At 57.6% G+C, this 27,054-nt stretch overlaps 1 protein-coding gene across 3 annotated transcripts in view; it reads left to right on the top strand.

Moving 5' to 3' along the window:
- Dock1 (dedicator of cytokinesis 1) overlaps positions 1–26,727 on the top strand; it is a 407,862-nt gene extending 381,135 nt beyond the window's left edge. The window contains exons 41-53 of one of the 3 annotated variants that reach the window (XM_048338031.1): positions 769–910; positions 1,032–1,110; positions 2,729–2,813; positions 6,382–6,468; positions 7,700–7,876; positions 8,760–8,843; positions 12,591–12,728; positions 17,524–17,669; positions 19,807–20,005; positions 22,385–22,538; positions 24,621–24,642; positions 24,682–24,814; positions 25,498–26,727. In XM_048338031.1, coding sequence (XP_048193988.1) covers positions 769–910; positions 1,032–1,110; positions 2,729–2,813; positions 6,382–6,468; positions 7,700–7,876; positions 8,760–8,843; positions 12,591–12,728; positions 17,524–17,669; positions 19,807–20,005; positions 22,385–22,538; positions 24,621–24,642; positions 24,682–24,814; positions 25,498–25,587 — 1,536 coding nt within the window. In that variant the 3' untranslated portion in view covers positions 25,588–26,727. Of the gene's footprint in view, positions 1–768; positions 911–1,031; positions 1,111–2,728; positions 2,814–6,381; positions 6,469–7,699; positions 7,877–8,759; positions 8,844–12,590; positions 12,729–17,523; positions 17,670–19,806; positions 20,006–22,384; positions 22,539–24,620; positions 24,815–25,497 lie in introns of all 3 variants that reach the window. The other 2 variants (XM_048338032.1, XM_048338033.1) reach the window with 2 other exon arrangements.
- Positions 26,728–27,054: the final 327 nt, after the last annotated feature.

Here is a 27,054-nt window from a genome sequence, read left to right as displayed (position 1 = left end):
AGCTAGAACAATCAAGAAGCCTAATTATCCAAGGTCCTATTAATAAGAGAAAAGCATAGAAATGTTACCAATTCATCAGTTCCAATGCCTTGATAATTTAAGTCACTTACATCCTCTTAACGAATCAATATCCCAGTTCAGGATGTTTTGAGACGGCATGACCCTAATTCCTCAGTGGGAAGACATGCCCATGTCATTCTCCCTTGTCCTACCAGCCTTGACCCTTTCTGACTGTGTGGGGGCACGGATGGCTTGTCTCAAACCCCAGTCCTAGGGCTTGAACTCAGGGCCTCAGCACTGTCTCTGAGCTTCTTTGCTTAGGGCTAGTGCTCCACCCATTGAACCACAGCTTCGCTTCTAGCTTTTGATAGTTTATTAGACATCAGCGTCTCACAGACTTGCCTACCCTATATTGCTTTGAACCGCAGTCCTCAAATATCAGCCTCCTGAGTAGCTAGGATTACAGGCATGAGCCACCGACACTCACTTCTTCATAGTTCTTTCATTGGTGGTTACTGCTAAGACCAAAGCTTATCCGAAGAGTTCAGTAATGCAAGGTCCGTTGCTTCCTAAACCATATTAACTTAGATGGCTTCTGTCTACACGCTGTTGATTAGTGAGAGCAAAGCAATTACAAGTTGTTCTTAAATGCAGTGACATTTGTAAGAAAACTGTGGAGTACGTCTTGAAGACCTGTGTGCATTGCCCTGAGATCTTTCCCCGGCCCTTCTCCAGTGGTATTATTTAAAGATTGTCTTGGTTTTCTAGGGGAAAGTCTTCATTTACCGGGGAAAGGAGTATGAACGCAGGGAAGACTTCGAGGCTCGGCTTTTAACTCAGTTTCCAAATGCTGAGAAAATGAAGACAACGTCTCCACCAGGCGACGATATTAAGAACTCTCCTGGCCAGTGTATCCTTCTAGCTGCCGTGGGGCCCAGCAAGCTTCGGGGCGGCATGGGCTTGGAGAGTCGATGCAGGTGGCGGGGTGGGGGTCGCTCTCTCCTGGCTGTCCTTAACCCCTCTCCTCTCAGATATTCAGTGTTTCACAGTGAAGCCCAAGCTTGATTTGCCTCCTAAGTTTCACCGACCGGTGTCTGAGCAAATCGTAAGGTAAGGATCTCGCTTTTCTTACCAATAACTCTGCCTTCTGTAGGCGAGGAACAGTGGAAGCTGGTGCTCTCTAGAGTCACAGAAAAGAGGGGAGAAAGGTGTGTGTGTGTGTGTGTGTCTGTGTCTGTGTGTGTCTGTGTGTCTGTGTGTCTGTGTGTCTGTCTCTGTGTGTGTTAAAATCTCTGGAGGGGTAGAGTTCACTTCTGGGCAGAGCCCAAGCCCTGCCCCGCCCGATCAGAGTGGACCCATTGGGGTGTGGCTGGGCTGATTGCATGGTGTAAAACAGGAAAAGAGATTCCAACAGTTGTTCCCCTCCCCCTGCCCCCGCCACCCTGCGTGCGGTCATGGCGAGTCCCTTGTCCTGCCCTGAGCGAGAGAGTGCCTCTGAATTACAGCCATGTGGCAGGGTGGAAACAGCTGCCTCTGCAGATGGCTCTTTGATGTCAGTGGTTGGCTTTTCTATTTGATCTGTGTCCCGCTGGAAGAATTAACCTCTTTGATGACCGGCTAGTCCTCGGGACCCGCTTGTTCCGCATCCTGAAGTGTGCTGGCTCCTTTGGCCTTTCATCATTCCTGACCTTCCCTCAGCAGCCATGGAAACCACCGGGCAGGACTGCCCGCCGGTGGCAGGGTGGCGAGAGAAGCACAGATCCACCAAGCACTGTACAGCCCCTCCCATGCTCTGTCTTGCTGCCTTTCAGGGCAGGCAGGGGAAATGGGAATCCTGCTCCCTGCTTAGCCGTAAGCCCACCTGTCACCGGGATGACAGCCGGTTCCTTGGGTAACTTCTTTGACGTTGTCTGGGAGTCTGCAAAATCTGTACCCTGGAGAGATGAAACTAAACTATTGTGAAAAATAGGAACACATGCTGAGAGCCCGTAGCTCAGCTACTCAGGAGGCTGAGATCTGAGAATTACCATTCGAAGCAGCCGAGGCAGGACAGTCAATGAGACTCTTAGCTCTAATTCACCACTAGAAACCAAAAATGGAGCCGAGGCTCAAAGTGGCAAGTGCTAGTAGCCTTGAGTGTAAAAGCTCAGAGACAGTACCCGGGCCCTGAATTCAAGCCTCACAGCTGACACAAAAGCAAGCTGGAAGTGGAGCTGTGGCTCAAGTGGTAGAGTGCCATCCTTGAGTGAAAAAGCTCAGGGACAGTGCCCAGGCTCTAAATTTAAGCCCCAGGACCGGTGTGTGCATACCACTCACACACACACACACACACACAATGAGCACAATAATTTTTAATTAAAAAATAACAAATTTCTAGATTGTCTAAACACTTTAAGTTATTGAACTAAAGTTATAAATGGTTAGTGCTTAAGCGTGTAAACATATACCGATTGACTGTGCAGGCCCCTGGCCTTTCCTTTGCTTTACCTTTCCACTTTGAGTGCCATTCACCCCCTCCCACCCCAAGACCAGCAGGAATGAGAAGACAGTGAAATCTCAGGCGATCTTTCTCCCTGCCAATACCTCCCTCCTGAGACCTCAGCTGCAGGTCTTGGCTGGGAATGCTTTGTAAGCCTTTAGTGCTGAGTTCTGAGCTAGGACTCCATGTCTGAAAAAGCAGGTTGGCTGTTTTTCAGGTAAAATGTCTAATGACTGTCTGTCTTTACAGTTTTTACAGGGTGAATGAGGTCCAGCGATTTGAATATTCACGGCCAGTCCGGAAAGGAGAGAAAAACCCAGACAATGAATTTGCGGTAATAAAAAAAATTATTTATTCACTCCTGAAGCAAACTACCCCCTCCCCCCAAAAAAAACAAACTCTACCACCAAAAATTCTTGTTTAGAAATGTAGTCTAAGGGCTACCATAGACCATATAGAATATAATAATTCTGATAGATAAGTAGATGGATGATATATTGATAGATGATATGTACACAAATGATAAATAGACATACAGGTAGATAGATGACATATAGAAGATAGATAGACAGATCACAAGATGCCCAAAGCTGTTAAGGCACTGTTCCTATGTTTGTCTTCCTGCCCATATCCCTGGTTAGAAGTGGAGCCTCACCAGACCTTCTACAGTGACCGTGGTCAGATGAGCTGGGTCTCGAACAGATGTCCACACAGTCCAGAGCCCAGCCTCAACTTTCCTGTAGCTCTCCACGCTGTAACAAGGACTCCACCCAGTGCTGCACTTGACCGGCTGTGTGATTGTGTTATGGACCATGTACATTGTAGTTTGTATAGTTGTATAGACTTCCAGACATTGCCAGATATGGAGAAATAGTGACACATGTTCTTATAACCTTTGATGATGTATATATTGTACCTGGAACGACCAAAGTTCAAAGCCAACTGGGGCAAAGAATTGGCACAACCTCATCTCCGCCAACGAGCTGGGTGTGCGGGTGGGAGATGGAAGGCCTCGGCCTCAGACAGCCCCGGGGCAATAAATGGGAAGCCTTACTTAAAAAATAACTAAAGCAAGAAAGGGCTCAAATAGTAGGCCTACCTGGCAAACAGGAGGCCGCCTACATTCAGATCTCCAGAGGAAGAGAAATTATGCACCTGGACTGGTTTAATGGACTCCATTTCTACGATGTATCAGATAAAACGAGTTTGTAAAATGTGCACACTTCTTCCTCCCACCCGGAAGCCTTCCCAGAAGTCCCTGGGTTGGCTCAGCCTCGAGGCTCCCTTAGCCTGAGGGAGCCCTGGGGAGACCAGCAGCGACTGCTGAAATCACTGTTCACCTGCAAGCCAGGTGGCTCTGGGAGGCCAGAGGCCAGAGGTGAATTCGCACCTGCTCCTGACCCGGCGCACAGCTGTAGCACGTCCCCCGGGGCTGCCCAAGCAGAGGGCACCCACCTCTCTTCCCAGAGTCCTCCGTGCCCTTGGCTCTTGAGCTTCCCGCCCCCCTCCTGGAAACCACCGTGGGGGCAGCCCCTCCTGCTTAGAGGCCAGTGTCCTCGGATAGCAGCTGGAGAGCCTGGAGCTGCAGGAATCCTATAATCTACAACTCTGTCCTTGTCGAGACTGGCTCCTGTTTCTTGGGGAAGGCCAGCGTCGTAGCTTTCTTGGTAACTGGTGCCTGCAGTCAAGAGACACACGCAACCAAGGCACCCTTGCCAACGGTGGCAGGTTGCTCGGGAATGTGTAGCTTGAGCAGTGACACCCTTCTTCGTGGCATGCCATCTGACCTCAGGATTTACACATTTCCCTCACACGGCTGCCGCCTGGAGACGTGTCTTCCTTAGGCCATGAGTCAAAAACAAACAAGGAGGTCCAGCCGATTGCCAGCGGGGCGCACTGTGAAGCGGGAGCGGAGGGCTAAGGAGAACGGAGACTCCTGACACTGTGAGCTGTGCTAAGCCTCCGAGGTTGGGCTGGCTTCTAGATGTCTCTGAAATCCCCTGATGGCCCCTTTTAGGTCCTCACGTAAGATGGTTGCCTGCTTGACAAAGCCTGAGGCTTCCAGATCGCGTGTGTTGGAATGCCTCTTCTGCAGGGAGCCTGGTCTCGGGTCGAGGGGCTGGTGGCTGAGATCCGGCGGTAGCCACTCAAGTCCTGCAAGCAGGGCCTTCTAGGGGGACACGGACATGGCTGGGTTAGGAGGACCTGGCCATAGCCCAGGATGGACCCAGGGCCCCGTCAGGGTATAAGGAGGAGAGAGGCAGGCAAGTGTGGCAAACGCGCAGAACAGTAGCCGGCGGTCCAAAGCTAGACAGACAGAGCAAGGATTCTGGAAGTTTGCCCCCACACTTGGGGCTCTGCTCAGCTACCACAGAGGTGAAGAACTGTTCTTGGAATCACTATTTCCTGCCATATGTAGTAGGCCATTTCATAAACATGCCTGTTACAAGACGGCATTGTGGTTTTTGGTTTGTTTTCCAGTCTTGAGGCCTGGGTGCTGTCCCTGGGCATCATTTGTTTGGTTGTTTGTTTGGTTGGTTGGTTGGTTTTCTTCCTGGGGCTTCAGCTTGGGGCCTGAGCATTTTTGCTCAAGGCTAGCACTCTACCACTTGAGCCTCAGCTCCACTTCTGGCTTTTTTTTTTTTTGGTAGTTTATTGGACATAAGAGCCTCATGGACTTCCTGCCTGGGCTGGCTTTGAATCGCAATCCTCAGATCTCAGCCTCCTGAGTTGCTAGGATCACAGGCGTGCGCACCTGGCTTTTTTGTTTGTTCATTTGTTTGGGGGACTACTTGAGTTTGAACTCCAGGCCTGGTGTTTGCTACTCAGGCATGTCGCAACTTGAGCAACACCCCCAGCCTTTATTGTCTTGGTTATTTTTGAGATAGCATCTCATATCGGCAGCTGGCGTGCAGGACATGCAGCCATGCTTAGCTTTAGGAGACCTGGGATTTGAACCCAAGGCCTGGCAGTTATTTGGCAGGCACTTTAACCATTGAGCCCCACCTCCAGCCCTGTTTAGTTGCTGGTTACTTCTGAGATGAAGTCTCACTTCCCGCACGAGGGGTTGTCTGGGTGTGACCCACCCCATTGCGAGTATAGAAGTGTGCCGCCATGTTCAGCTCTCAGTCTCAGAATGTTTTTCTGCCCAGGTTGACCTCCATGTCACTAGGATGGCAGTGTGAGCCACCGGTGCCTAGCACTCTGAGCTTCTTACTGGTTGAGATCGTCTTGTGACCTTTATGCCTGGCTGACCTTGAGAGACGAGCCTCCTGATCTCTACCTCTAGGATTACAGAAATGTGTCACTGTCCCCGGTGCTAAGTGGTGTTTTTATTTAAAGTATGCACAACACCACAGATGCACAACACTTTGTAAGAAGTCTTAAAGGATGGAAACTAGAATATTTATCTTACCTTCTCTGCAAAGTGGCTAACTTTCTTCCTTCTGTTTCCATATCTTTATGTGCATGTGTAAATACAGATTACTTCCATGTGTACGTGTGCCTGTGCTGAGGCTTGAAATGAGGGTCTGGGCACTGTCTCTTTGTTCTTCCACTCAAGACTGATTCTCTACCACTTGAGCCGCAGCTCCATTTCTGGCCTGTGCTGATTAACCTGAGTTAAGTTTCTCACGCTTTCCTCCTGGGCTGGCTTTGCACTGCGATTGTCAGGTCTCGGCCTCTTGAGTAGCTAGGTTGACAAGCATGAGCCACCAGCACCCGGCATATTGATTGGTGAAAAGGAATTTAATACCGGATTGCATTACATCCCATTTTCTTAGCGCACGCCCGCCCGGCCCAGACGCAGCAGGACCTGGTCGGAAGGAGGCCTCCCCAGCGGAGGGTTGCAAAGCCCCCGGGGGGCAGCACGTCACCCTAACCCTGTCACGTTCCTCCCGTAGAACATGTGGATCGAGAGGACCATATACACCACAGCGTACAAGCTGCCGGGGATCTTAAGGTGGTTTGAGGTCAAGTCTGTTTTCATGGTAAGGACGCCCTGCGGTAGGAACTGCTTCTACCCTTCCCTGGCAAGGTCAGGCCCGCCCTTGTGCCCCCCCCCCCCCCCCCCCGAGGCAGCCAGGCGGTCACTGTGGCTGGCTGCAGACGCCGGAGGTCACGTAACCACGTGACCGGTTACAGGAGTGTCGGTGCCCCCCCCCCACCCAGCTCCGGCTGGGAGAGCCATGGAACCCCACCCGCCCCGGGGCCCCCTGTGAGGAGCAGCACCGGCACCTCATTTCAGTCATGGCCGTGATGTTCTGACAGTTCCCTCCCTCAAGTAAATGAGAAGTTTAAAACAAATCCCCATTTACATAAACTCCTTACCAAATCTTTCTTCCTGATGGTTTTATTACCATTTACATGACAAACAACTTAATTAATAGTCCTTGCTCATTTCAAGTAGAAATAGCCTGAAAATGCACCCCCCCCCCCACCCCTGGGCACTTCTTTCAAAGGAATCCTCATTTCCTTCTCCCTCACCTAATTTCGCCTTGCCGTGGGACACTTGCCATTTATAGGGAGCTCACGTGGGCGGCGAGAGCTGGGCAGCAAGATGTCATGGCGCACACTCAGAGATCTGGTTGAAATATGTGGTTCTTGGTTTGGGGGCTTTTTGTTTCCTTTTTGCTGTGTGTGTGTGTGTGTGTGTGTGTGTGTGTGTGTGTGTGTCCCTGCTTGCACTTGTGTGGAGTGCGGGGCTTGAACTGAGGGACTCAGCACGGTCTCTCGACTTTTCCATTCGAGGGCAGTGTCCGCCTACTTGACGGCAGCTCCGCTTCTGGATTTTTAGTGGTGAATTGGCGGGAAGGAGTCTCATGGACTTTTAAGCCCTGTAGAGTCAACCTGGGATGCTCAGATCTCAGCCTCCTGAGTAGCTGGGCTGGTGGGCCTGAGCCACCGGCACTGGCTGAAACACGTTTTCCTCTCGGACGGAGTCTTCCCTGGGCAGGCCCCCACCCCTGGGGCCGGCGCTTGCCGCTTCCTTCCCGGGGAGGCCTCCTGAAATCCCAGCCATGCCCCGCTTCTCCCGCGCCCGTGTCCGTTTAGCTCTGGGGCCTCCACCCTGTGCCCCGAGCGTTCGGGCAGACGGAGCTTTGGGATGCAGAAGCCCACTGACTAGCAGGTGGAGGGAGCCTGGGCCTTCGTGAGGGCGCGGGAAGGCTGCTCCCGGGGGAGGCCCAGCGGTGGGTATTCTGTGTCTTCCCTCCCCGGCAGGTGGAGATCAGCCCCCTGGAGAACGCCATCGAGACCATGCAGCTGACCAATGACAAGATCAGCAGCATGGTGCAGCAGCACCTGGACGACCCGGGCCTGCCCATCAACCCCCTGTCCATGCTCCTCAACGGCATCGTGGACCCGGCCGTCATGGGAGGCTTCGCCAACTACGAGAAGGCAGGTGACACGCCCGCCGTCCTCACGGCCCCGCCCGGGGACAGGCCCAGCTGGCTGGACACAACCAGACTCCCCTGGTCCCACTGAGCCACCTCGGCGGAGACCGGGCTAGAGGCAGCCTCTGCGGCCGGCAGGAGCGGGACCAGAGGCCGGATGCGGGCCCTGAGCTAGCCGTCCTCAGCCCGGGAGCCCGGGGGCCCGTCCACACCGGGCTGGCGGAGCTGTGGACAGTGACCCTCGGGTGGCTTTTCGCTGTGGGATGACCAGGGCCTGCTGACCCCGCTGTAGAGACAGACCAAGGTCTCCACATGTCTGGCATGGCTGGGGAGCCGCTGAGCCCCCTGGACAGCAGCTCGGTAGGACTGGCAGAAGTTGGAGGGCGTGGGGTGTAGACTGGATCCGTCCACCTGTGTGTGGACCCTCGCAGTTCTTTCTGTGATGGTTTGCCGTGGCCCCTCCTAGAAAAAGCTTCTGTGACCTCAGATCTAGATAAAGACTGAGGCAGAAAGGCCGTCGACGGTACTGGGCGGGGGAGGGGAGAAAAGAGGTCTTTTCTCAGTGCTTTGGAGCCTTGGGGTGCAGGTCAGGTCTGGGCAGGCGCGGGGTGGGGGTTGGGAGGGCTGCGCTGACGGGCCTCTAGCTAGATGAAGGGTCTCAAGCCAGCTGGGGGTTAGCTCGGTGGGTTTGCTGGGTGGGGTGCCGTCTGTGAGTGGCCATTGCTTGACCTCCTTCCCCGGCCCGGAGGGGCCCCAACACTGAGTCTACCAGGAGCTCCCTGAGGGCCGGGTGGGGCTGTCTTCTCCCCGGGGTGGTTGTGCGGGGCTCCATGCCGGCTGAGCCGCTACACTGAGTGGCTCTGTCTCCCCCTCCCCGACCCCCGCAGGCCTTCTTCACGGAGCGGTACCTGCAGGAGCACCCCGAGGCCCACGGGCAGATCGAGAAACTCAAGGACCTCATAGCCTGGCAGGTAAGGTGTCCCATGAGCCCCACCTAGGCCCTGGTGGGGACCCCTGGACTGAGGTCTGAGTGCCTCTGGGTAAATGCCCCCAGGCAGCCCCCAGAACCACGTCCCAGCACCTCCCTTTCCCACCCCCGTCAACCCCTGCCATCAGAAACTCAACTCTTGGGCTACCACTGTGACCTGGAGCTCCCAGGAAATTCTCTTGCAAACGTGCAAGCTCTGTTTCCTCCCCCGGGTCAGGTACCTTGGCTGCTAGGAAATCTTTGTAGTGTTCGCACAAAAGGACACCGGGGTGAGCTCAGAGCCCGGAAGCCCGTGGCCTCAGCCCACCCAAAGAAAGGGTGGTGTGATTGCTGAAGTCCCCGAGAAACTGTAGGTGGGAAGCGGCAGCGTGGCTCCCTCTGCGCTGGGGCAGTGAGGTGGGAGCCGCTTCCGGTCTGTTGGCCTGTTTCCCCGCTGCGGTCCTGCCTATCATTTCCTTCTCACTCACCCGAGACCTCGGGAGAGGGCCCACTGGGGCAGCAGGGATTTCTTTGCATGGAATGGAAGCCTCTTGTTGCGAGTGTCCCTTTTACAACATGTGATAGATAGATAGATAGATAGATAGATGGATAGATAGATAGATAAACTAAAAGATACAAAACTCAGAACTCCTCTGAATGCTGTAACAGAAAAACTGGTTTGGTCTGCAGAAGTTCTATTGATTTTTTCCCCCCCTGTAAGCTTTTACAGCAAATTGGATTTTTAGAGTTTTAAATCCTATAGAGGAAAATAATTTGTTCCCTAGAGAGCAAGTTTATGTCAGCCTCGTGTCATCACCCCTAATAACTATATTAAAGGGGGAATTTTAAAGCAGCTCACGGGAAAGTTGAAAGAATCCGTTTTCTAGCAACTTCATTAAATCAAAGGGTGAGGGGAAATACATATTCAAGGCATCACCTGTGATTGTGTTTTCATTTGCAAATGTTTTGGAAGCCCCTATCTGCGTATCAGCAGTGGGGTGGTGTGTTCATTACACTGGGAGCACTTGGGGTCTGCTAGCTGGCTTGGCTTGGGTGTCTTCTGCGGCTTTTGGGGGCACCGATTTCCCCGGGGAGCCCCGGCCTCGGGTGCGGCCTGTGTCCCCTGTGTACGTGGGCAGGACACGCGTCTCGCGCACAGCCTGGGTAGAGGCTGGCGGATGGGCCCGGGCCGGTTGCTGGCTCTGGAGCGGAGGATGGTGCCGAGCCTCCGCGCCAGCACGGAAGCACGGAAGCCGGGCCGGCTTTGGACCGCCCGAATCCTTCCTGGTTGTGAGCCACGACCTGCAAGGCACCTTGCTCGCTCTCTTCCCTGCTGAGCGCCTGGAACACACTGCCTCTCCCCCCGCCCTCCCCCCACACACACACACATACCTGTGACCAGCACTGGCGGCCCTGGAGCACTGAGCAGGGATTCCGAATGCTCTGTGCTGCTGGCCAGCCTTGGATCTGGGCGCCGACCATCATCCAGGCTGCAGGTTCCTATCCAACAACCAACGCTGTGACTGGAAAAGTCCTTGCTCCTGGCTTTGGAAAACACCTTAGAAATGCAGGTGCCGGGGTCCCCCTGTAGCAAATGAAGGTTCTTGGGGCACAGTGCCTGAGCCATGTGGTGATCCTTAATGGAGTTGAGGAATTTGACTGATTTTTAAATCATAGCCACGGCAGAGCCACCAAACAAAAGGGCCTTCAAAGACCATGGCAGGCTCCGGGTCTGTGACTTCTCTGTGTAATTTATGTACTACAGAATATTTATTTCTGCTCATTGAGAATCATAGCTGTAGCTCAGCCCCAAATACGCATCGGCCTGGGAGGATATTCTTTCCTGTGGGGGAAGGCGTGGGGGGTGGTAGTGCTGGAGTTTGAACTTGAGACTATGTACTTACTGGGCTCGCTTGAACCCACAACTCCAGCCTGTTTAACTCTTTGCTGGCTATTTTGGAAGTGGAGTCTTGAGGACGTTAATGCCCAGGCTGACTTCTAGTCACAGTCCTCCAGATCTCAGCCTCCTAAGTAGCTAGAATTACAGGTAGGTGTGAGCCGGCAGTGCCTCACTCTGAGGAGGTTTTCTCCAGTCCGTTTCACCTGCCAGACTGCGGCCGAAGCGGTAACCAATGCGCGAAGCGAATGCTCTTCACGCTGGCCCGGCCAGTAGCTCCCTTAATGCAAAGAATCTGACCAATAAAAAGTTTTATTATAAGGACGAAAGAAAATAACCAACAGAGCAATGATTAGATTGTGTTTTGCTCATTTGCGCAAAATTTGCTCATTTTATATTTATATATCTTAAAAATATTCGCTCACTGTACCTTGCTCATCTGAGCAAGGCCATTCTGAATCCTAAATGCCACTAGATGCTGGCAGGGCCGTCTTTCACCTTGAGATTGTGTCCCCGCCCTCACCTCCCTTTGCACCCCGACAGTCACAACACGTTTACCCCGCTCCCCAAAGTTGTCCCGGCATGTTCCACCAAAGCAGAGGTCAGAAAGCAAAAGGCTCCACGGTGGGCCTTGGCGCCGCTAGCCACGGCTGCTCTGTGGGCCTCCCGGGAAGCCGCCACCTCCTGTGGAGCTGGCGTGGCCCATGAAGACGCCCCGTCTACCGGGCCGTCTCCCGACACACTCCCCCAGCACGGGGCGGTTCGCATGTGCCGTGGGCTTAGCCCCAACTGTCAGCAAAAACCCCCTCTTAGGCTAATGCCACCTGAGAGCAGGCTGGTGGACCGTGTGAACAGGGGGTCCTTGCTCCCTTGTCCCCCCCCACTCCCCGGATTGCCCAGAGAAACCGTTAGCTGCCTGGTGTAAATAGTAAGAAAGCACATCTCGTGCATAGACTCATCGTGGGAAGATTTCTTGAATGTGTGCCCATAAAACCCGATGGCATACTTATTGCCTCTCTTCTTGATAAATCTGTTCCTTTCGTATTCTGTCCTATTAGGAACCTGTTTTTGCGTGGTTATTTCTGCTTAATTAGACGTTCATATGAGGCAGCCTCTTCATAGCGCGATTGCACCGAGAGTGTCTATCTAGCTCCAGTCTGGGCAGGTGGCCGGGCCGGCTGGTGGGGGAAGCAGAGATCAGGGACAGAGGGCCCCCCGCCCTCCCCGCCCCCCGCCCGCCGCCCCAGCACCCGCTCGGAGGGTCCATGCGGCTGAGAGCGGACATGCCTCCAATAACGGCGGGAAAGGTCAGCACCGCCGCCATGCTCAGGGATTGAAACGTTGGCGTGGATGTCTTGTGACAGTGGTGTTGGCAGAGAAGAGATTATTTTTAGTCTTAAGGAAGAATAAATTTAGTTTTCCTTCCTAAATCAGAATATCCTATAGGACTACAGATCACCTATAATTAGATTCTCGTGTTTTAGAATAGGGTTCTCAATTGCCTGTAAAGACAGTATTGTATTCTTAGCTAAAAATTGTTTGTCTCTGTCGTGACCCTCGGGTAACAGAAAAACACACAGCTAATCAGATTCCAAGTGCAGTTCTTCCCAAAATCCAGTGGGGAGCACGGGCGGGGGGGAGGGGGGACCCTTTCCTGGGCGGACTGGGCAGTGTGAGCCCAGCAAGGCCCTGGAGCCCCCTAAAGCCCACGAGAGACACCAGTGCGCCTCATTTAAATATCCTGGCGTGGCGGGGGGGGGGCGGGGGGTGATGTAAGCTTAATGCGTCCGTTTGTCCCCAGCCCGCCAGACCCCAAACCCAGGAGTCAGGACCGCGAACCCGTATGTTTTTCAGATTCCGTTCCTTGCCGAAGGCATCCGGATTCACGGAGACAAGGTCACCGAGGCGCTGAGGCCATTCCACGAGCGCATGGAAGCCTGCTTCAAGCAACTGCGGGAGAAGGTGGAAAAGCAGTATGGCATCCGAACCATGGTGAGCGGAGGGTTGCGGGAGAAGGGGTGTCCTGTCGTGCTAGGCCCGGGGCCAGGGAGCCCAGGCGTGCACCCCAGAGAGACCCGGGGCCCCAGGGAGCCCCACCCCTTCGTCAGCCTCCTTTCAGCTGTGGGAAACGCTGGCATGGGTCGCCATTCTTGGATTTGCCCCGGTCACCTGCTGGGTGGCGTGGCACTGTGGAGACATCCCCCAAGGACCCAGGTGGCCCATACCGTCTCAGAGCCTGAGCCTGCCGCCGGTGCCCGGTCCACGGTCAGCCCCGAGCACCGGGGCCAGGCCGCGGGGAGAGACGGGGCCCTGAGGTTGGAAATGAGCGCCCAAGGCTCACCGGCTGGAGGAACAGAAACGGTCCAGGCCAAGGGGGAGACGGGAACGGGGGTGCACGGGCCCGAGGCTGCACGGAGGCAGGCATGTCGGGGTCACGGGTAGGAAGGCCCAGCCCCCAGCGTCAGGACGCCCCTCCGGGGCAGGACGAGGGGCAACGCGGGGCTTGTGGGTGAGCTGGTGGGAAGTGTCGGGGCCTGGGTCAGGAGCGTGACGCGAGCTGTGTGGGATTTTTGATCGTGCAAAGGGCTGGGCGGTGGACGCGATGCAGATGAGCTCCTGCCGGGCGCGGCGTGCGTCCCCGGCTCCGAGCCGGTGCCCTGCGCAGAGGGCGTCCGTCGTCCTGGGCCCAGCGGACGGGAGCCGGGGAGTCGCAGTGGCTGGAGCCCAGCAGACGGGAGCCTGGGACAGACAGCCGGCTGGAGGTGCAGCCGGTAACCAGGCTTGGAAACAGGGTGCTCCCCTCCTCCTCCCCATGCCTCTTTCCTCCCCCCACTTCCTCCCCTCCCTCCTCCTCCTCTTCCCCCTCCCCCTTCTCTTCCCATCCCTTCCCTCTCCCTTCCTCTTCCTCCCCCCTCCTCCTCCCCCTCTTCCTCCTCTGCCTCCTCCCCCCTTCCTCACCCTCCTCCCCTTCCTCCTCACCCCCCCCCACTTTTTCCTCCTCCCCCTCCCCTCCCCCCTCCTTCCTGGTGCACCGAAGGGCCCTCGTGTGAGTCAGGAACCCCGGGGGGCCGGGCGCGGCTCCTTACAATCAGGGCTGAGAGGCAGGAAGAGTTTCCGGGTGCGTCAGACGGCCGCTCCTTAAAAGTTCCGCGCGGCTTTTAGTTCTTTCTAAGAAACGAACCCTCGTGTGACCTCCAGGTTTCCGAGTGAGACGCTTCCTGTTCTGTCAGTCGCGGAAGGCGGATGTCAGGATTCCCGGCAGGGCGGGTGGCATCTGGGGCGCCGGGCATCGGGCATCGTCCCCGTCCCTTCTCCGCTGTGTTGTGTGATCTCCGAGCAAGCTTGCTGTGGGACTCGGGTGGGCTGCGCACGCGGGGGGGGGGGGGCTGCCCACGCTGGGGGGGAGGGGGAGGGGCTGCGAGGGTGATGGACACAGGTGTCCTGGAGGACGGCACCCTGTGCTCCCCAGAGGCCTTCCCTTCCCCCCCACCCCCCCTCCCGCCCCACCAAGCCCAGTACTCATCTCTGCAGAGGCAATGGGACTTTGGGACAAAGCTGGAGGCGCTTTGTGTCCGGAGCTGCCTTCCTGGGTTCTGCACCCAGGCACCCCGGAGCCGGGCTTTGTGGGCCAGCCTCCTTTTGGGCAGCCAGAGGGGTAATGAGGCCTGCTGGTCTCTGAGAAATGCAGCAATCGAAGCGGGGTGGAAGGCATCTCGCCTGTCTTACTTGCTTTGGAATTTGCAAGCGTCTCAGGATACTTAGAAAAGCAATAGCCTATCACCCTACTTCCAGAAGGATGGATTTAAAAATAAAAAACCCGCAGAAAGGACATAAACCATTTTGTCAATTTTTCTGAGCCAGCCTAAGCCTCAGAAAGAGAAGATTCGGACACCCTCTGACTTCATAATACACAGGCTGCTACGCCTCGCTCCCTTGTCTGGCTGGTCTTGGAGCTCCAGCGAGCCCCTGTTTTCACGATGGGGGCTCAGGAGACCTCGGGGACTCTGGGGAGGAGCCTGGAACACGGATGGCCCTGCCTTGGCCTCTGACCCCACCGGTGCGCCGCACGCAGGCCGAAAGCATTTCCGTTCCTCCCTCTGTCCCCGTCCCAACAGTCCCACTGGCGGTAGAGCCCCTGGCCGTCCCCAGCACGTGCAGTCCCGTCCCCGGGGTTCAGGTCCCCGCTCCCCTGCCTCTACAAGGCCCGGTGCATGCCCACAAGACTCAGGGTCACCTCCCTCCCAAGGGACGCTGCCAGCCCTTGCTGACCGTCAGCGGGAGGCCGGGGCTGCTCTCCTGCCTGCCCGCCTGGGCGCGGGCATGAGGTTGGCCTCACCTGGTGCTCTACCTCCTGGTCCCCGGCTGCCTTCCCTCCAGCAAGCGCCCACATCACCTCCGCTGCCGCGAAATCACTCCAGCACGGACGCGGCAACCTGCGCGGTGAATGCCGTGTGTGCCGAGACCCCGCCCACAGGTCAAGCCCGGCGGGTTCTGTCTGCGTCCCTGGCTGCTCCTCCACCCCACCGGCTGATGGTGGAGCGCCAAGCAGCGTTCTGCACACCACAGAGAGCAGCCCGGCCCAGGCAGCTGGCTGCCTTCTCTCCTTTCCCAGCCTGTATCCAGAAACACTAGCCATGGTGTCGCATCATCCAGAGGTGACTCCAGGGAACGTGGAAGGCAGCCCCTCCCCAGACGGGTGTTCCCCCCCACCCGTGACCCCCGACTCCCCACCTCTGACCCCCTGGAAGAAATGACCAGGGGCAGAATGGATTTGGGAAGACCAAGGCTGCCAAGAGATTGCTTTAAGATGTAAGGCTTATCGAAGTCCCTGGAAGAATCAAGAGATGTGGCGGTGCCTGGATGGGCAGATGATGCTGGGGTAGTTGATGAAGTGCCCAGAGTGGACCTGGAGAAGCCTTGGGACCATTAGGGACAGCTAGGACACAGACAGAGTCCACTGGTCCAGCCAGTGGCTGGGGGCGGGACCCCTTCAGCGAAGGAGACATCGGCCTGCCCTCCGGCTGCGATGAAGAGGGCTCGGGGGACAGTGTGGTGTAGACACAGTGTCTCCGGATGTTTTCTCACTGGGGCCAAATCTACAAGTAACGCCCACCCTGCTGTTTGCTTATGAAGTTGATCGAGCACAATGGACATCCTCACAGACATAGCTTGCAAAGCTCGAAGCCCTCTGTACTACCCATTTCCAGCGCCGTGTTGGTTTCACCCACTGGTGGTTGTTTGGCAAACTCGGGCCAGATGCCTGCTTCTGAGAATACAGCTGTTTTGGACACACAGCTACCTCCTTTGAACGTGTTTGTGTCTGCCTAACATACTCACTACATATGTGGTCCTCTGCAGAAACAGTGTGCCAGTGCCTGCCCTTTTGCAATCTTGGATTTCTTACTCGCCAAAACATGTTCTAGGCTGGGAATATGGCGAATATGGCCTAGTGGTAAAAGTGCTCGCCTCGTGTACTTGAAGCCCTGGGTTCGATTCCTCAGCACCATATATATAGGAAAAGCCAGAAATGGTGCTGTGGCTCAAGTGGCAGAGTGCTAGCCTTGAGCAAAGAGAAGCCAGGGACAGTGCTCAGGCCCTGAGTTCAAGCCTCAGGACTGGCCAAAAAAATCAACAAAACAGAAAACGTGTTCTAGTTAGGTTCATGTGTTGAAGCAGCAGGCCCGCTTTCCAGGTGTTGGAGGAAGAGTGGAGAATCTGTGATTATTCTGCCTTACCTGGCACCCTGCCTCCGGTGGCTGGCTGGGAGCAGGGGGGAAAGTGAAGGGACACGGCTGCGCCCTAAGGAATGTGGTCTCCCCATTTTCCGGGCCCCAGGGACCTGCTTACACAGCAGCTGTGGGCCCCGGTGTGCCAGCATTGGCTCGGTGCAGCCTCTCGGTGAGACTGGTTGTGGTGATGTCCAAGGTGTGCGTGAGGGAATGGGGAAATTCCACACCGAGGCCGCTTCTCCCGTGGGTACCAGCCGGGGCTTGGACTCAGGGCCTAGCCGCTGTCCCTGAGCTTTCTTTGCTTGAGGCTAGCACTCTACCACTTGAGCCACAGCCCCGCTTCCAGCTTTTTTTTTCGGGGGGGGGGGGGGGAGTGTGGTTAATGAGGGATAAGTCTCATGGGACTTTCCCGCCCGGGCTGATTTTGAACCATGATCTCCTGCCTCCTGAGTAGCTGGGATGACAGGCGTGAGCCACCAGGGCCCCAGAATGTGGCCTTAGTGCTCCACGGGGGCACGGGGGCAGGGAGGGAGCCCTCCGTTCTCCCACCGCGGCTGCCTGCCTTCCCCCGGTCCTGGCAGGCTCACGGGAGCCCGGCGCTCACGGCTCCACGCACGCGCACGCGGGAGATGCGTATCCCGGGCAGCTTGTGGGGACGTTCCACGCTCACCCGTGAGTGCACGCTGGCGTCTAGCCTCACGCGTCCCGGTCCGTATGGGAGGCTGAGGAGCAGGTTGCGGGGAAAAAAAAATATGCATTTCAATTCTAAGCACCTTGGGCTGGGAATGTGGCTTAGCGGCAGAGTGCCAGCCTTGAGCGGGAAGAAGCCAGGGACGGCGCTCAGGCCCTGAGTCCAAGCCCCGGGACTGGCCAAAAAAAGAAAATAAAACATTAAGCGCCTTCCTCGTGCTTTCTACTGCACCGGGTCCGATTTCAGAAGTGCTGAAGTAATGACCGCGTCTGTCCTCAGCATCCACGTATATGAAAAGACTATAGCCATGGTGCCATGGACATCGAACCCCCCTCACTCTCTCTCTCTCTCTCTCTCTCGCTCTCAGCCCTCAAGCATGGATGACAGAAGAGGCAGCCGGCCGCGCTCCATGGTGCGGTCCTTCACCATGCCGTCCACGTCCCGGCCTCTGTCCGTGGCCTCCGTCTCTTCCCTGTCATCCGACAGCACGCCATCCCGGCCGGGCTCCGACGGGTGAGTGCGCGCAGCGGCCGGGCATTTAGGGGTACAGAAGGGGTCCCCGGGACCTTCCGAGGCGGAATGGCGGAACGGCTGCAGCGTCCAGTGTGACTCTGGGTGTTATGGGGGGGGGAGGCCCCCCCCGGCACTTCTGGGACAGGCATCCTCGCACCTGGGAGTCCTCCCCTGCGCGCCGGAGCCTCGTCACCCGCCTTAGCAGGAGGCCCCGCGGTCCCCGTGGCTCCGTGCAGGGCGGCAAGCCGGGCTGCCGTCGGCGGGGCCCGAGGGGACGCGGCCTCCGCCCCCTCACCGCGGTGACCGACGGCCACCCTCCTAACGTGGGGGTGCTGGTTGAGGTTTCCAGCAAGGACGTTATCTCTTCGGAGCCCCGTGCCCCCGCGCGCCGACTCCCGGACCACCCCACGAGGTGGCCCGGCTGCTCACGCCATCCGTCCGCAGGGCCGGCCGGGTTGGGGTCGGGGAGAAGGGCGACACGGGCCCCGCAGTGCGCTTCTCAGCCATGTTTGATATTGAGAGTGTCAACCCATGCAAAACTTCTCCACTTCACAACTTCCACCACCCCCCCACCCCCCCACCCCCGCCAGCACCCCCAGGCTGGGTGGGAAAGGTTTTTGGAGATTCCCAGGAGCCCAGCGGTGAGGTGGAAATGGATGGGGGTTCGGGTGGACCGTGGTGAGCGCCCGTCGGCTCCTCCCGGGGCGGGGGGGCGGTGGGGGCGGGCTTCACCTGGAGCAGGCAGCCATCTCCGTGACACTCCTGAGTGCTGCTCAGACAGAGCCCAAGCGGGGCTCAGCGCGGGGAACCCAGCCAGTCTGTTCCCATCCGGGTGCCACCCACTCCCTTCCCCGAGCAGAGACGACACTGTCCAGAGATAGCCGGCGCGCGCCCTTCTGAAAGAGGAGAACTATTTTAGGCAACGTATTAATGGGAATTCCATATCACTGAGATGTGGAATATTATACGTACCTGTCTATGTCTTCACTGTCTCATTATCATCAACCATCCTTTTTTTTTGTTTGGAACAAGCCCGAGGTCATTAGTTGATTCTATTGCAGTCCACTTTAAGGTTTTTTTTTTCCTTGTAATTTAGTACTTTTCTAACCTACATTTTCTTTCCTGCTATGTCCCTGACGTGTAGATTGTTCTAAGTGTGCTCCCCGAGTGGTGGTTGGCTTGGCCTGTCTGCCCCCTGAGGTGGTGGTTGGCTTGGCCTGTCTGCCCCCTGAGGTGGTGGTTGGTGGGGAGCTGAAGTGGGACAGTCGGTCAGGCTCTGGTTTGATTTAGAGCCACTCCGCTTCAGAGGTTCCTGTATGCCCTTCCACCCGGAGGCACGTGAGAGCTGGCTTGCTCTCCTTTGGTCCCTCTGGATGAGAGCCGTTGTCGGGAGTCATTGCGCAGACTCCACACCTCTGTGTTGGAATCGCCAGTGCCCCGGTCAGATCGGGGTGCCCGGCGCCGCGAGGCTGGGGAGACGCGGGTCACGGGAGACATGACTGGCTCCCGGCGGCGGTGTGGCTCCGGTAGGTTTTGGGGTGGTGTTGGCTGCTCCTTCCTTCCCGCACTGGGAGCCCGCTTGCCGTGGTGGCCTCTTAGTTGGAGCAGCCATTTCCGCCCCACGGTGGCATTCAGAACTCGGCACGAGCAGAGCCACCACTGGATGAAAACCCGACTGCCGCTCTCGGCCTTCTCTCAGAACCAGCGGCCATGTGTTCTGCGGGAGGACGACAGGCTGCTGGGCTTCTGGGGCAGGAAGCTCCCGAAGGCTAGCTCGGGGCCACCTCCAGCTCCGTGCCGGGGGCCCAGGAGAGCGTGCAGCTGCTCCCGGGTCCTTCCCGGCCATTGGAGAGAGAGGAGGCAGGCCAGGACCCAGAGGCCCCCTCAGATACACGCCCTCACCCAATGACATGGCCCCACCTACGAGGCCTTGGGACTCCGGGCCTGAGCACTGTCCCTGACTTCCTTTTGCTCAAGGCGAGCACTCTACCCCTGGAGCCACAGCGCCCCTTCTGGCTTCTTCTATATATGTGGTGCTGAGGATTCGAACCCAGCGGTGCGCAGCTGAGCCTCCTCTGCAGGGTGACGTCGGTTTTCTCTCCTGGGAAGACATCACTGATTTGACTGCTTCCTTTAGGTTCGCCCTGGAGCCTCTGCTGCCGAAGAAAATGCACTCCAGGTCCCAGGACAAGCTGGACAAGGACGACCTGGAGAAGGACAAGAAGGACAAGAAGAAGGAGAAACGCAACAGCAAGCACCAGGAGATATTCGACAAGGAATTCAAGCCGGCGGACGGCTCCCCGCAGCAGTCGGAGGCTGTGATCCTTTCGGAAACGGTAATTTGACCGGGTGTGTGGGAGGGAGCCTCCGGGACCCGTCCCTCCGGCCCGGCTCGCCAACGGGGCCCGCGGGTGGATTTTCCTGCGTTTCCACCGGGACAGTCACCTGAAAACCTAGGCTCTCCTTCCACCCTAACTCCAGACACCGGAGCTGCAGAGCTGAGCGGCCTGGCCCCTGAGCGTGACGTCCTAGCCCTGCTCCCCTGCCTCCGGGGGGGCGGAGGGGTCGGCCCCGCGGGCCCTGGCCGGCGTTTGGGGTTCCTTACTGCTCCGTAAGACTCGGTTCCACCGTGACTACAGCGAGGCCCCCGTGCCTGGGTGCCGCGTGCGTCCGTGTGGCCACGGACACTGGGCTCTGGACACACCGGACACCGGCCAGCGTTTAGTGCGGGGCACCGGGCCACATGCAGGGCGCCGGGAGGTTGTTGCCTCGCCCCCGCCGTGCGCATCTGGCGCATCTGGAACCTGAGAGGCCTCCGGAAGCAGAGCCACTGGTGGAGTGGAGCCCCACGGGGCTGGGTGAGAAGTGCTAGGTCAGAGCAGGGGCCCAGCTGCCATCACCGCCCATCTCTGCCCCTCCCACAGGTGGCCCCGCCCCCTGCGGGGACCCCCCGCAAATGGCGGGGGCCAAGGGTGCGGGGTTCAGCACCACCCTCCGAGCCCAGAGCTCCACCTCCCTGTTCATTAACGTCTGCCACGCTCTGCATGGCCAGCGGCACCACCAGGAGGCCAGGAATCCCCGCCAGAAAACCGCCGAAAGTCCTAGGCCCGCTGCCCAAATGGGGAGCAGGGCAGGGGAGGGGCGGTAAGGGGGGGGGGGGCAGACCCCAGAGGGAGCTGCGCTCCCCAGGTGCCTCTGGCGCCCCCTAGTGTTCTCCGAGCACCCAGCATTGCCGTTGCCCTGGCCCTCATGAGCCTTTCCAGGCTGGGCAAAGATTCCCTGCCTTACCCGGGGGGCCGGGCTCAGTCCCCTACTTGATCTGCGCCACCAGTGATGTCACACCTTCTCTGAGCCTCCCTGTGCTCCCGTGGAGCATTTCCAGCCGCTCCAGGACACGAGTCTCCCCCGTAAAGCCTCCTGGGCTCGCTGACCCTCCCGTCGCCAGCCCTGGGTACCCGTGTCCCCCTAGAGGGGCCGTGCAGAGCCAGGCCTCTGGGGAGGCCTCCCCGCACCCATCGGGACAGGGGGGACCTCAGGGGGGCCTGTTGGCTGAGGCCCTCGGCCCCTCCTGTGCCATTCTGCGATACCCTTCCTCCTGGCCTGCCTTGGTAGCTTTAGACGCCCGGCTTTGTGGTCCTCTTCTAGGATTGGATGCCACACCCCACCTGCTCTTCCTCACTCAAGCCAATGCCTGTCCACCCCCCCCAACACACACACACACACGCACACACACCTGCACGCCTGCACCCCTGTCAGGCTCCCAATCACACTGCAGCACCAAGGCCCGAGCCTCTGCCCCCCATCTTTCCTGGGGGATCGAGGGGAACCGTCTCCTGCTTTGGCTGAGTTGTTTTTTTTTTTTTTAAATTACTTCGACCTTGGGCTATTTTGTAATTACTGGTGTTCTCTGAGGCCAAGTTATAAGAAATATATAAACAAGATCCACTGCCGTAACACACCCAGAGGAAGGGCTCAGGTAAGGAAGAGTCAAGTGCACCAGAAGTCAGAGGCCCACAGGAGCAACAGAGAAAGCACTCTGGCCGGTAACAGGTGGCAGAGACAAAACACAAGTTCTACTAATGTTTCTAGGCTTTCCCTCCATTCTTGAGTCTTCGGCGGCTGCCCTGGGTCTTCTTGCTTGGCATCGAATGGCTTGCGGCAGTGCTCCGCCACTGGTCCGTTGTGTTTGGGAGCCCTGTGACACCGCCGCCCTACTCCAAGCTTGCTCAGAAGATCAGCATGATACACACACACACACACACACACACACACACACACACACACACCCCGTCAAGGGGTGAGACTGCTGAAGCCGAACACTCCGGGAATCCACTCCCTCTCAGTTCTGCGGGCTGATTCCAAGATTAACGTGCGGGGCGGTCTGGTTCCCGCCTGCTCCATCTCTACCCCCGCTCCTGAACCTGGCCCAATCCTTTGACGTTCCCTGGCCTGCCGAGGCAGCTCTGCCCCTGGCTCCGCTTGTCGCATGGCGTTCTCCCGGTGTGCGTGTCTGTGCCCAGTTTTCCTGTGTTGTAAGACCAGTGTCCACGTGGAATCCGAGTTCACTCCAACGACGTCAGCTAAGCCGATCGTTTGCCGGCTCCTATTTTCAGATACGCGCTGCGGCGTCCTGGGCCTCGGGCCCCCGGCACGGGGCTCTCTGCAGACCTCGCTCGGCCCCACTTTCACCCCGTGCTTTCTGCCCCTCCCTGTAGATCAGTCCCTTGCGGCCCCAGCGACCCAAGAGCCAGGTGCTCAGTGTCATCGGCAGCGAGCGGCGCTTCTCCGTGTCCCCAGCGCCGCCGTCCACCCAGCAGACCCCCCCTCCGGTCACGCCCAGGGCCAAGCTCAGCTTCAGCATCCAGTCCGGTAAGTCGGGGAGCGCGCTCCCCATTGCGCACACCCGAGCCTTCGACGGGGGCTCTGCAGACGGGCTCTCCCCCCCCTCCCCCCGGCAGCGGGTCAAGGGGTTCTCAGCCCACCAGCCGGGGGTGACCCTCGGGACGGGCTGGAGAATGTGGGGTCTCGCCCTCGTCCCCTTGGAAGGGGACAGTGGGGCCCGGGGTGGTCCTCGTTCCGCGGCACAGGGCCCGAGGAATCCGGGGCCTTGACCTTCCTGTCCAGGAGCACAGTCCCAGCGAGGAACACTTCCTAATGGGCTGGCGCCACGCCGAAGTCCAAGTGACAGTGGTGGCGCCGCCCCGTTCCTAAAGCTGCCCTGGTGAATTACTTTAACCCCCCGTGGCTCACACCGGAACACGTCCCTTCGGTCCCCTCATGCTTCTCTGGAAATTTGGTTCTTCCAGAGGCTGTGAGGAAGGATTTCCCAAGCCTCTCTCCCAGCTTCTAGAAGCTTCCAGAAATCCCTGGTGGGTGTTTCTAAGCTTGTAGCCCACCCCCCTGGCCCCTGTCTGTCCGTACCTGGCTCCCTTGCCCCTCTTGCTCCCCGCACAGGACACCAGTCATTACATTCGGGGTTCACCCTGTGATCTCCGGACCCCAGCGTTCGATTCAGGGGCCAGCATTGATGCGGGAGGCTTGCTTCTCCACATCCTTCCCCGTTACATCCCTGGGTTCCGGTCCAGAGGTTCTGGGTGGACCTCAGAGGGGGACGTTCCCGTCCAGAAGCTCTGGGTAGACCTCAGAGGGGGACATTTTGGAGGACACTGTGGACCCATCTGTACACGGTGCACTTGGGCCTATGAGAAGAAAGGGTGCCAGTCGGAGGGAATGGAGGAGCAGGGCCCCGCAGAACAGGGCGCCCACCCCTCCAGCGGCCAGAGGGAGGCCCAGGACAGAGGAGCAGTGCAGGGGACCTCCAGCAGCAAGCTACTTGACTTCCTGTGGAGAGAACAGCAGAGATTCTGGAGACCCTTGGCGGGGGAGTCTCCGCTCCAAGAGAGGATAGATGGGGCTCACTTCAGTAAGCAAAGGCGGTTCCGGGTACTGGAAGGAGGGTGGTGACGTTTCCCCATCCTTTATACCGCATGATTCTTCCCTAAAAATGTGTCTGTATTTCAAAACACTGTTTAAAACAGTTTGACGTTTTCTCTAATTACCACGTCTGACCCAGCTATTCCATTTCTAAACGTATGCCTCCCAAAGAATTGGAAACCTGCTCAGAAACTTGCAGGAGAACGTTCGCCCCCATCATTATTCACGAAAGCTGGGAAGAACACAAACATCCATCCACTGATGAAGTAAACGAAACGCGCCGCCCAGCGGCAGGGGCAGGGAAGCCTTCGAGGGAACATTATACGGCCACTAACAGGAATGGGGTTCTGACCCTGCCACCTAGAGGAGCCTGGGAGACACGGCTGAGGGGAATGAGCCCGGCACCAAAGGAAAGCTGGGTCTAATTCTACTCATAGGAAGTCTCCGGAGCAGGCAGAGAATGGGCGTACTGCAGGCTCGGGGAGTGGGGGGGGGGGGGCCCTGTCCCTCTGTGTGGGGTGATGACGGACACAACGTTGTCCCTGGGTCTTACAGTCGGCCTCCTTCCTGCTCTCCTCGCCCCGGGCCGCCCCCCGACAGGACCCCTGCTCCCCGAGAAGCGTTTCCCTAGTGAAGGATTGACTGATCATCAGACGAGTCCCCGGGGAGCAGGCCCGAAGACGCCCCCTCCGCCACCATGCCCACGGGGCTCTCTCTGTGATATGAAAGGAAACACGTGGTTCCCAGGATGCCCCGGGAGGGGCCCCGGGTGATGGCTGCGTCTGGGGACGGCCACCGTACCGTCCCACAATGCACCAGACCTCCCCCGGGCCCCCCAAGAGCAGCCGCCACCCCTTCCGTACAACTGTGGGTCTCCCCGGTGAGGGAGATGGAGGAGGGGCGTGGGGGGACGGTGGGGTGACCGTGGCCCCTTGGTGAGACGTCTCCCCGTGGATCTTCCCCCGTGGGGATGGGCAAGTCTCGGGCTGGTTTCAAACGCACGCCTGGCTTTTCCAGGTCTGGAGTTGAACGGCGTGACGGGCGTGATGACGGGTGTGCCGGGCGTGACGGGCGTGATGGGCGTGGACGTGGCTGACGTCCCGCCCCCTCTGCCCCTCAAAGGCAGCATGGCGGATTACGGGAACCTGATGGAAACGCACGACGCCGGCTCGCCGCCGCCTCCGCCGCCTCCTCCTCCTCCACACCAGCGGGTGAGTGTCGCCGGATCGCGGGGGGCCCCCTGCCCGCTTCTCCCCAGAGCAGGGCGGGGCCGGCGCGCGCTTGTGAGGGCCACGGCTGCGGAACGTGGGTCCCCGTCTGCGGAGGGCACGGTGGTCCCCGAGGCCCACGGCCGCCGGGCGGCCGCACTCCAGCGGGGCCCTTGGCTTCCACTCGTAAGTCCATTCTCTAAGACGTCCTGGGGCCCAGGGCTCCGATCCGCCCGCCACCTCGAAAGAGTGACGGAGAGTTACGGCTGAATCACGGACGCACGGACGCATCGCGTTTTTATTACCTTTAAGTAGTTGTACAAAGGAGCTGCCATTTTCGTAGGCAAGTTTGTCTTAGAACCAAGCCATGGCCACGCCCGTCACGCCATCTCTAGCTGCCTTCCGGCTCCGCAGAACCAGGGGCCCGCGTGCCTGGGGAAGCCCGGTGACCTTGACTTTCGGTCCACAAAGCCAGGGACGCGCGGGGGCCGTGCAGGCCGGGAGCCAGCACCCCGAGCGGTCGGAGAGACCCACAGCTGCCTGGCAGCCGGAGGGGGGCGTGGCGGGCCGGGCTCCAGTCTGGCTGCCTCGTTGACGGCTTCCTGCCCCAAGGCCCCTCCTGGTGAAGGTCCCCCCTCGTGGGGACAGGAGTAACGCCGACATCTCCCTCGTGTCCTGTCTTCCAGCCGCCGCCGCTGCCCAGCAAGACGCCTCCCCCGCCTCCTCCAAAGACCACCCGCAAGCAGACCTCGGTGGACTCCGGGATCGTGCAGTGAGCCCCGCCGCAGGCCCACCCCGTCTTCCCCCCGCGTCTGGCAGTTACCTCACTGTGGGGGCTGGGTGCCCGACCGTCCGCAGGACGCAGAGGCCTTTCCTGGGAAGGAAGGAGGTGTGTTCATCCGAGGCCCTCACTTAGGGCGTCCTCAGCTGGGCCTAGGACCAGCGTGTGCCTGGGGTTGGTCAACCCTGGGGACCCCTGAGCAGGTCAGTCTTTGAGAGAGCCTCAGTCTTGCCCGACGTCCCCTGTCTTCGTGCCAAATGACGTGTGTCCGGCAAGAGCGCAGCCGATGCGTTCGCAGGGCCGGAGAGGCGAGCAAGTGCACATCAGTGACGTGAGAACCCGCGGGCTCCCTCTGCGCCCACCCTCCCCCCAACCCCCCCCCCTCAGCCCGCAAGGCCCTGTGCTGGTGGCTGTATCTGCAACCTATGGGGCCAACTGAGAGGTCAACCCTTCAGGGAAGTTCCTAGTTTTGGGGGTTTTTCTGTTGTTGTTGTTTTCCTTAGTATAATTTAAAGTAGGATATTTCTCAGCTACTGAACAGTTACTAATTTATGGAGTAGAGACACCATTAAGAATACTGGATCAGGTGGAAAAATAAATATGGGTAGAGGAAGAAAAGACACGTGCATTCCTTGTTGAAAGATCCTGCGTACCGCAAGAGATCGTTTTTGGACTGGAACATTCTCTGTATTTCAGTCTCCTGTACAGAAGTGTGTATGTATATATACATTTATATATATATATATATGGTGGTTCTTAGGACTTGTTTTAATTTTTGTGGCCCTTCTGTTTATTGTAATAGTCACTTTCAAGTGATTCATGATATGAATTCTTAATTTTAACTGGTGGAAACGTTAAAAAAAAAAAAAAGGAAAAAAAGCATACCACCAAAAAAAAAAAAAAATCCACGAATTAAATTTGTTTTTCAGAGCTCTCAGGTCCTGAAAATATTGTTGGACAATGAGGTGTTTGTTTTGTTGTTTTTTTTTTTTAAGGAAAACTAACTTTGTATAACCTGGTATTTTATCCTATCTATATTTTTTTATTCACTATGATCATGATACTTTCCTAGTAGGCTTCAAAGTTAATCGTTGGCAAGTGGAAAAAAAATAAAAAAAATTATTATTTAAAAAGATTTCCAGTGTCTGGCCTGTTCTGGTTTTTTTTACTGTAAACTATAAATTGTTCCTCTCCCCCCATCCCCTTTTTTAAAGAAAAATAATAAACGCCGGGCTTCTTTCTGGGCGGTGGCTTTCACGTCCGGGCCTGGGCAGCACCGCCGTTTCTGGTTCCCTCCTGGGGAGTGGGCGCCCTGTGCAGCCTTCCCCCTCTGCCGGCCCCTCAGGGTGGGCTGGCTGCTGGTCACGTCACGTCACGTCACGGACACCTCCTCCTCGCCCCTGGCAGGCACTAACTCGACCGGGGTTCTGCTTAGTGGGGCGTGTGATTGGACTTGAGAGGC

This window comes from Perognathus longimembris, chromosome 2 (genome assembly GCF_023159225.1).
Source record: "Perognathus longimembris pacificus isolate PPM17 chromosome 2, ASM2315922v1, whole genome shotgun sequence".
Taxonomy (NCBI): Eukaryota; Metazoa; Chordata; class Mammalia; order Rodentia; family Heteromyidae; genus Perognathus; species Perognathus longimembris.
Note: the sequence above shows the minus strand (reverse complement) of the source record. Positions and strands in the feature narration are given on the sequence as shown.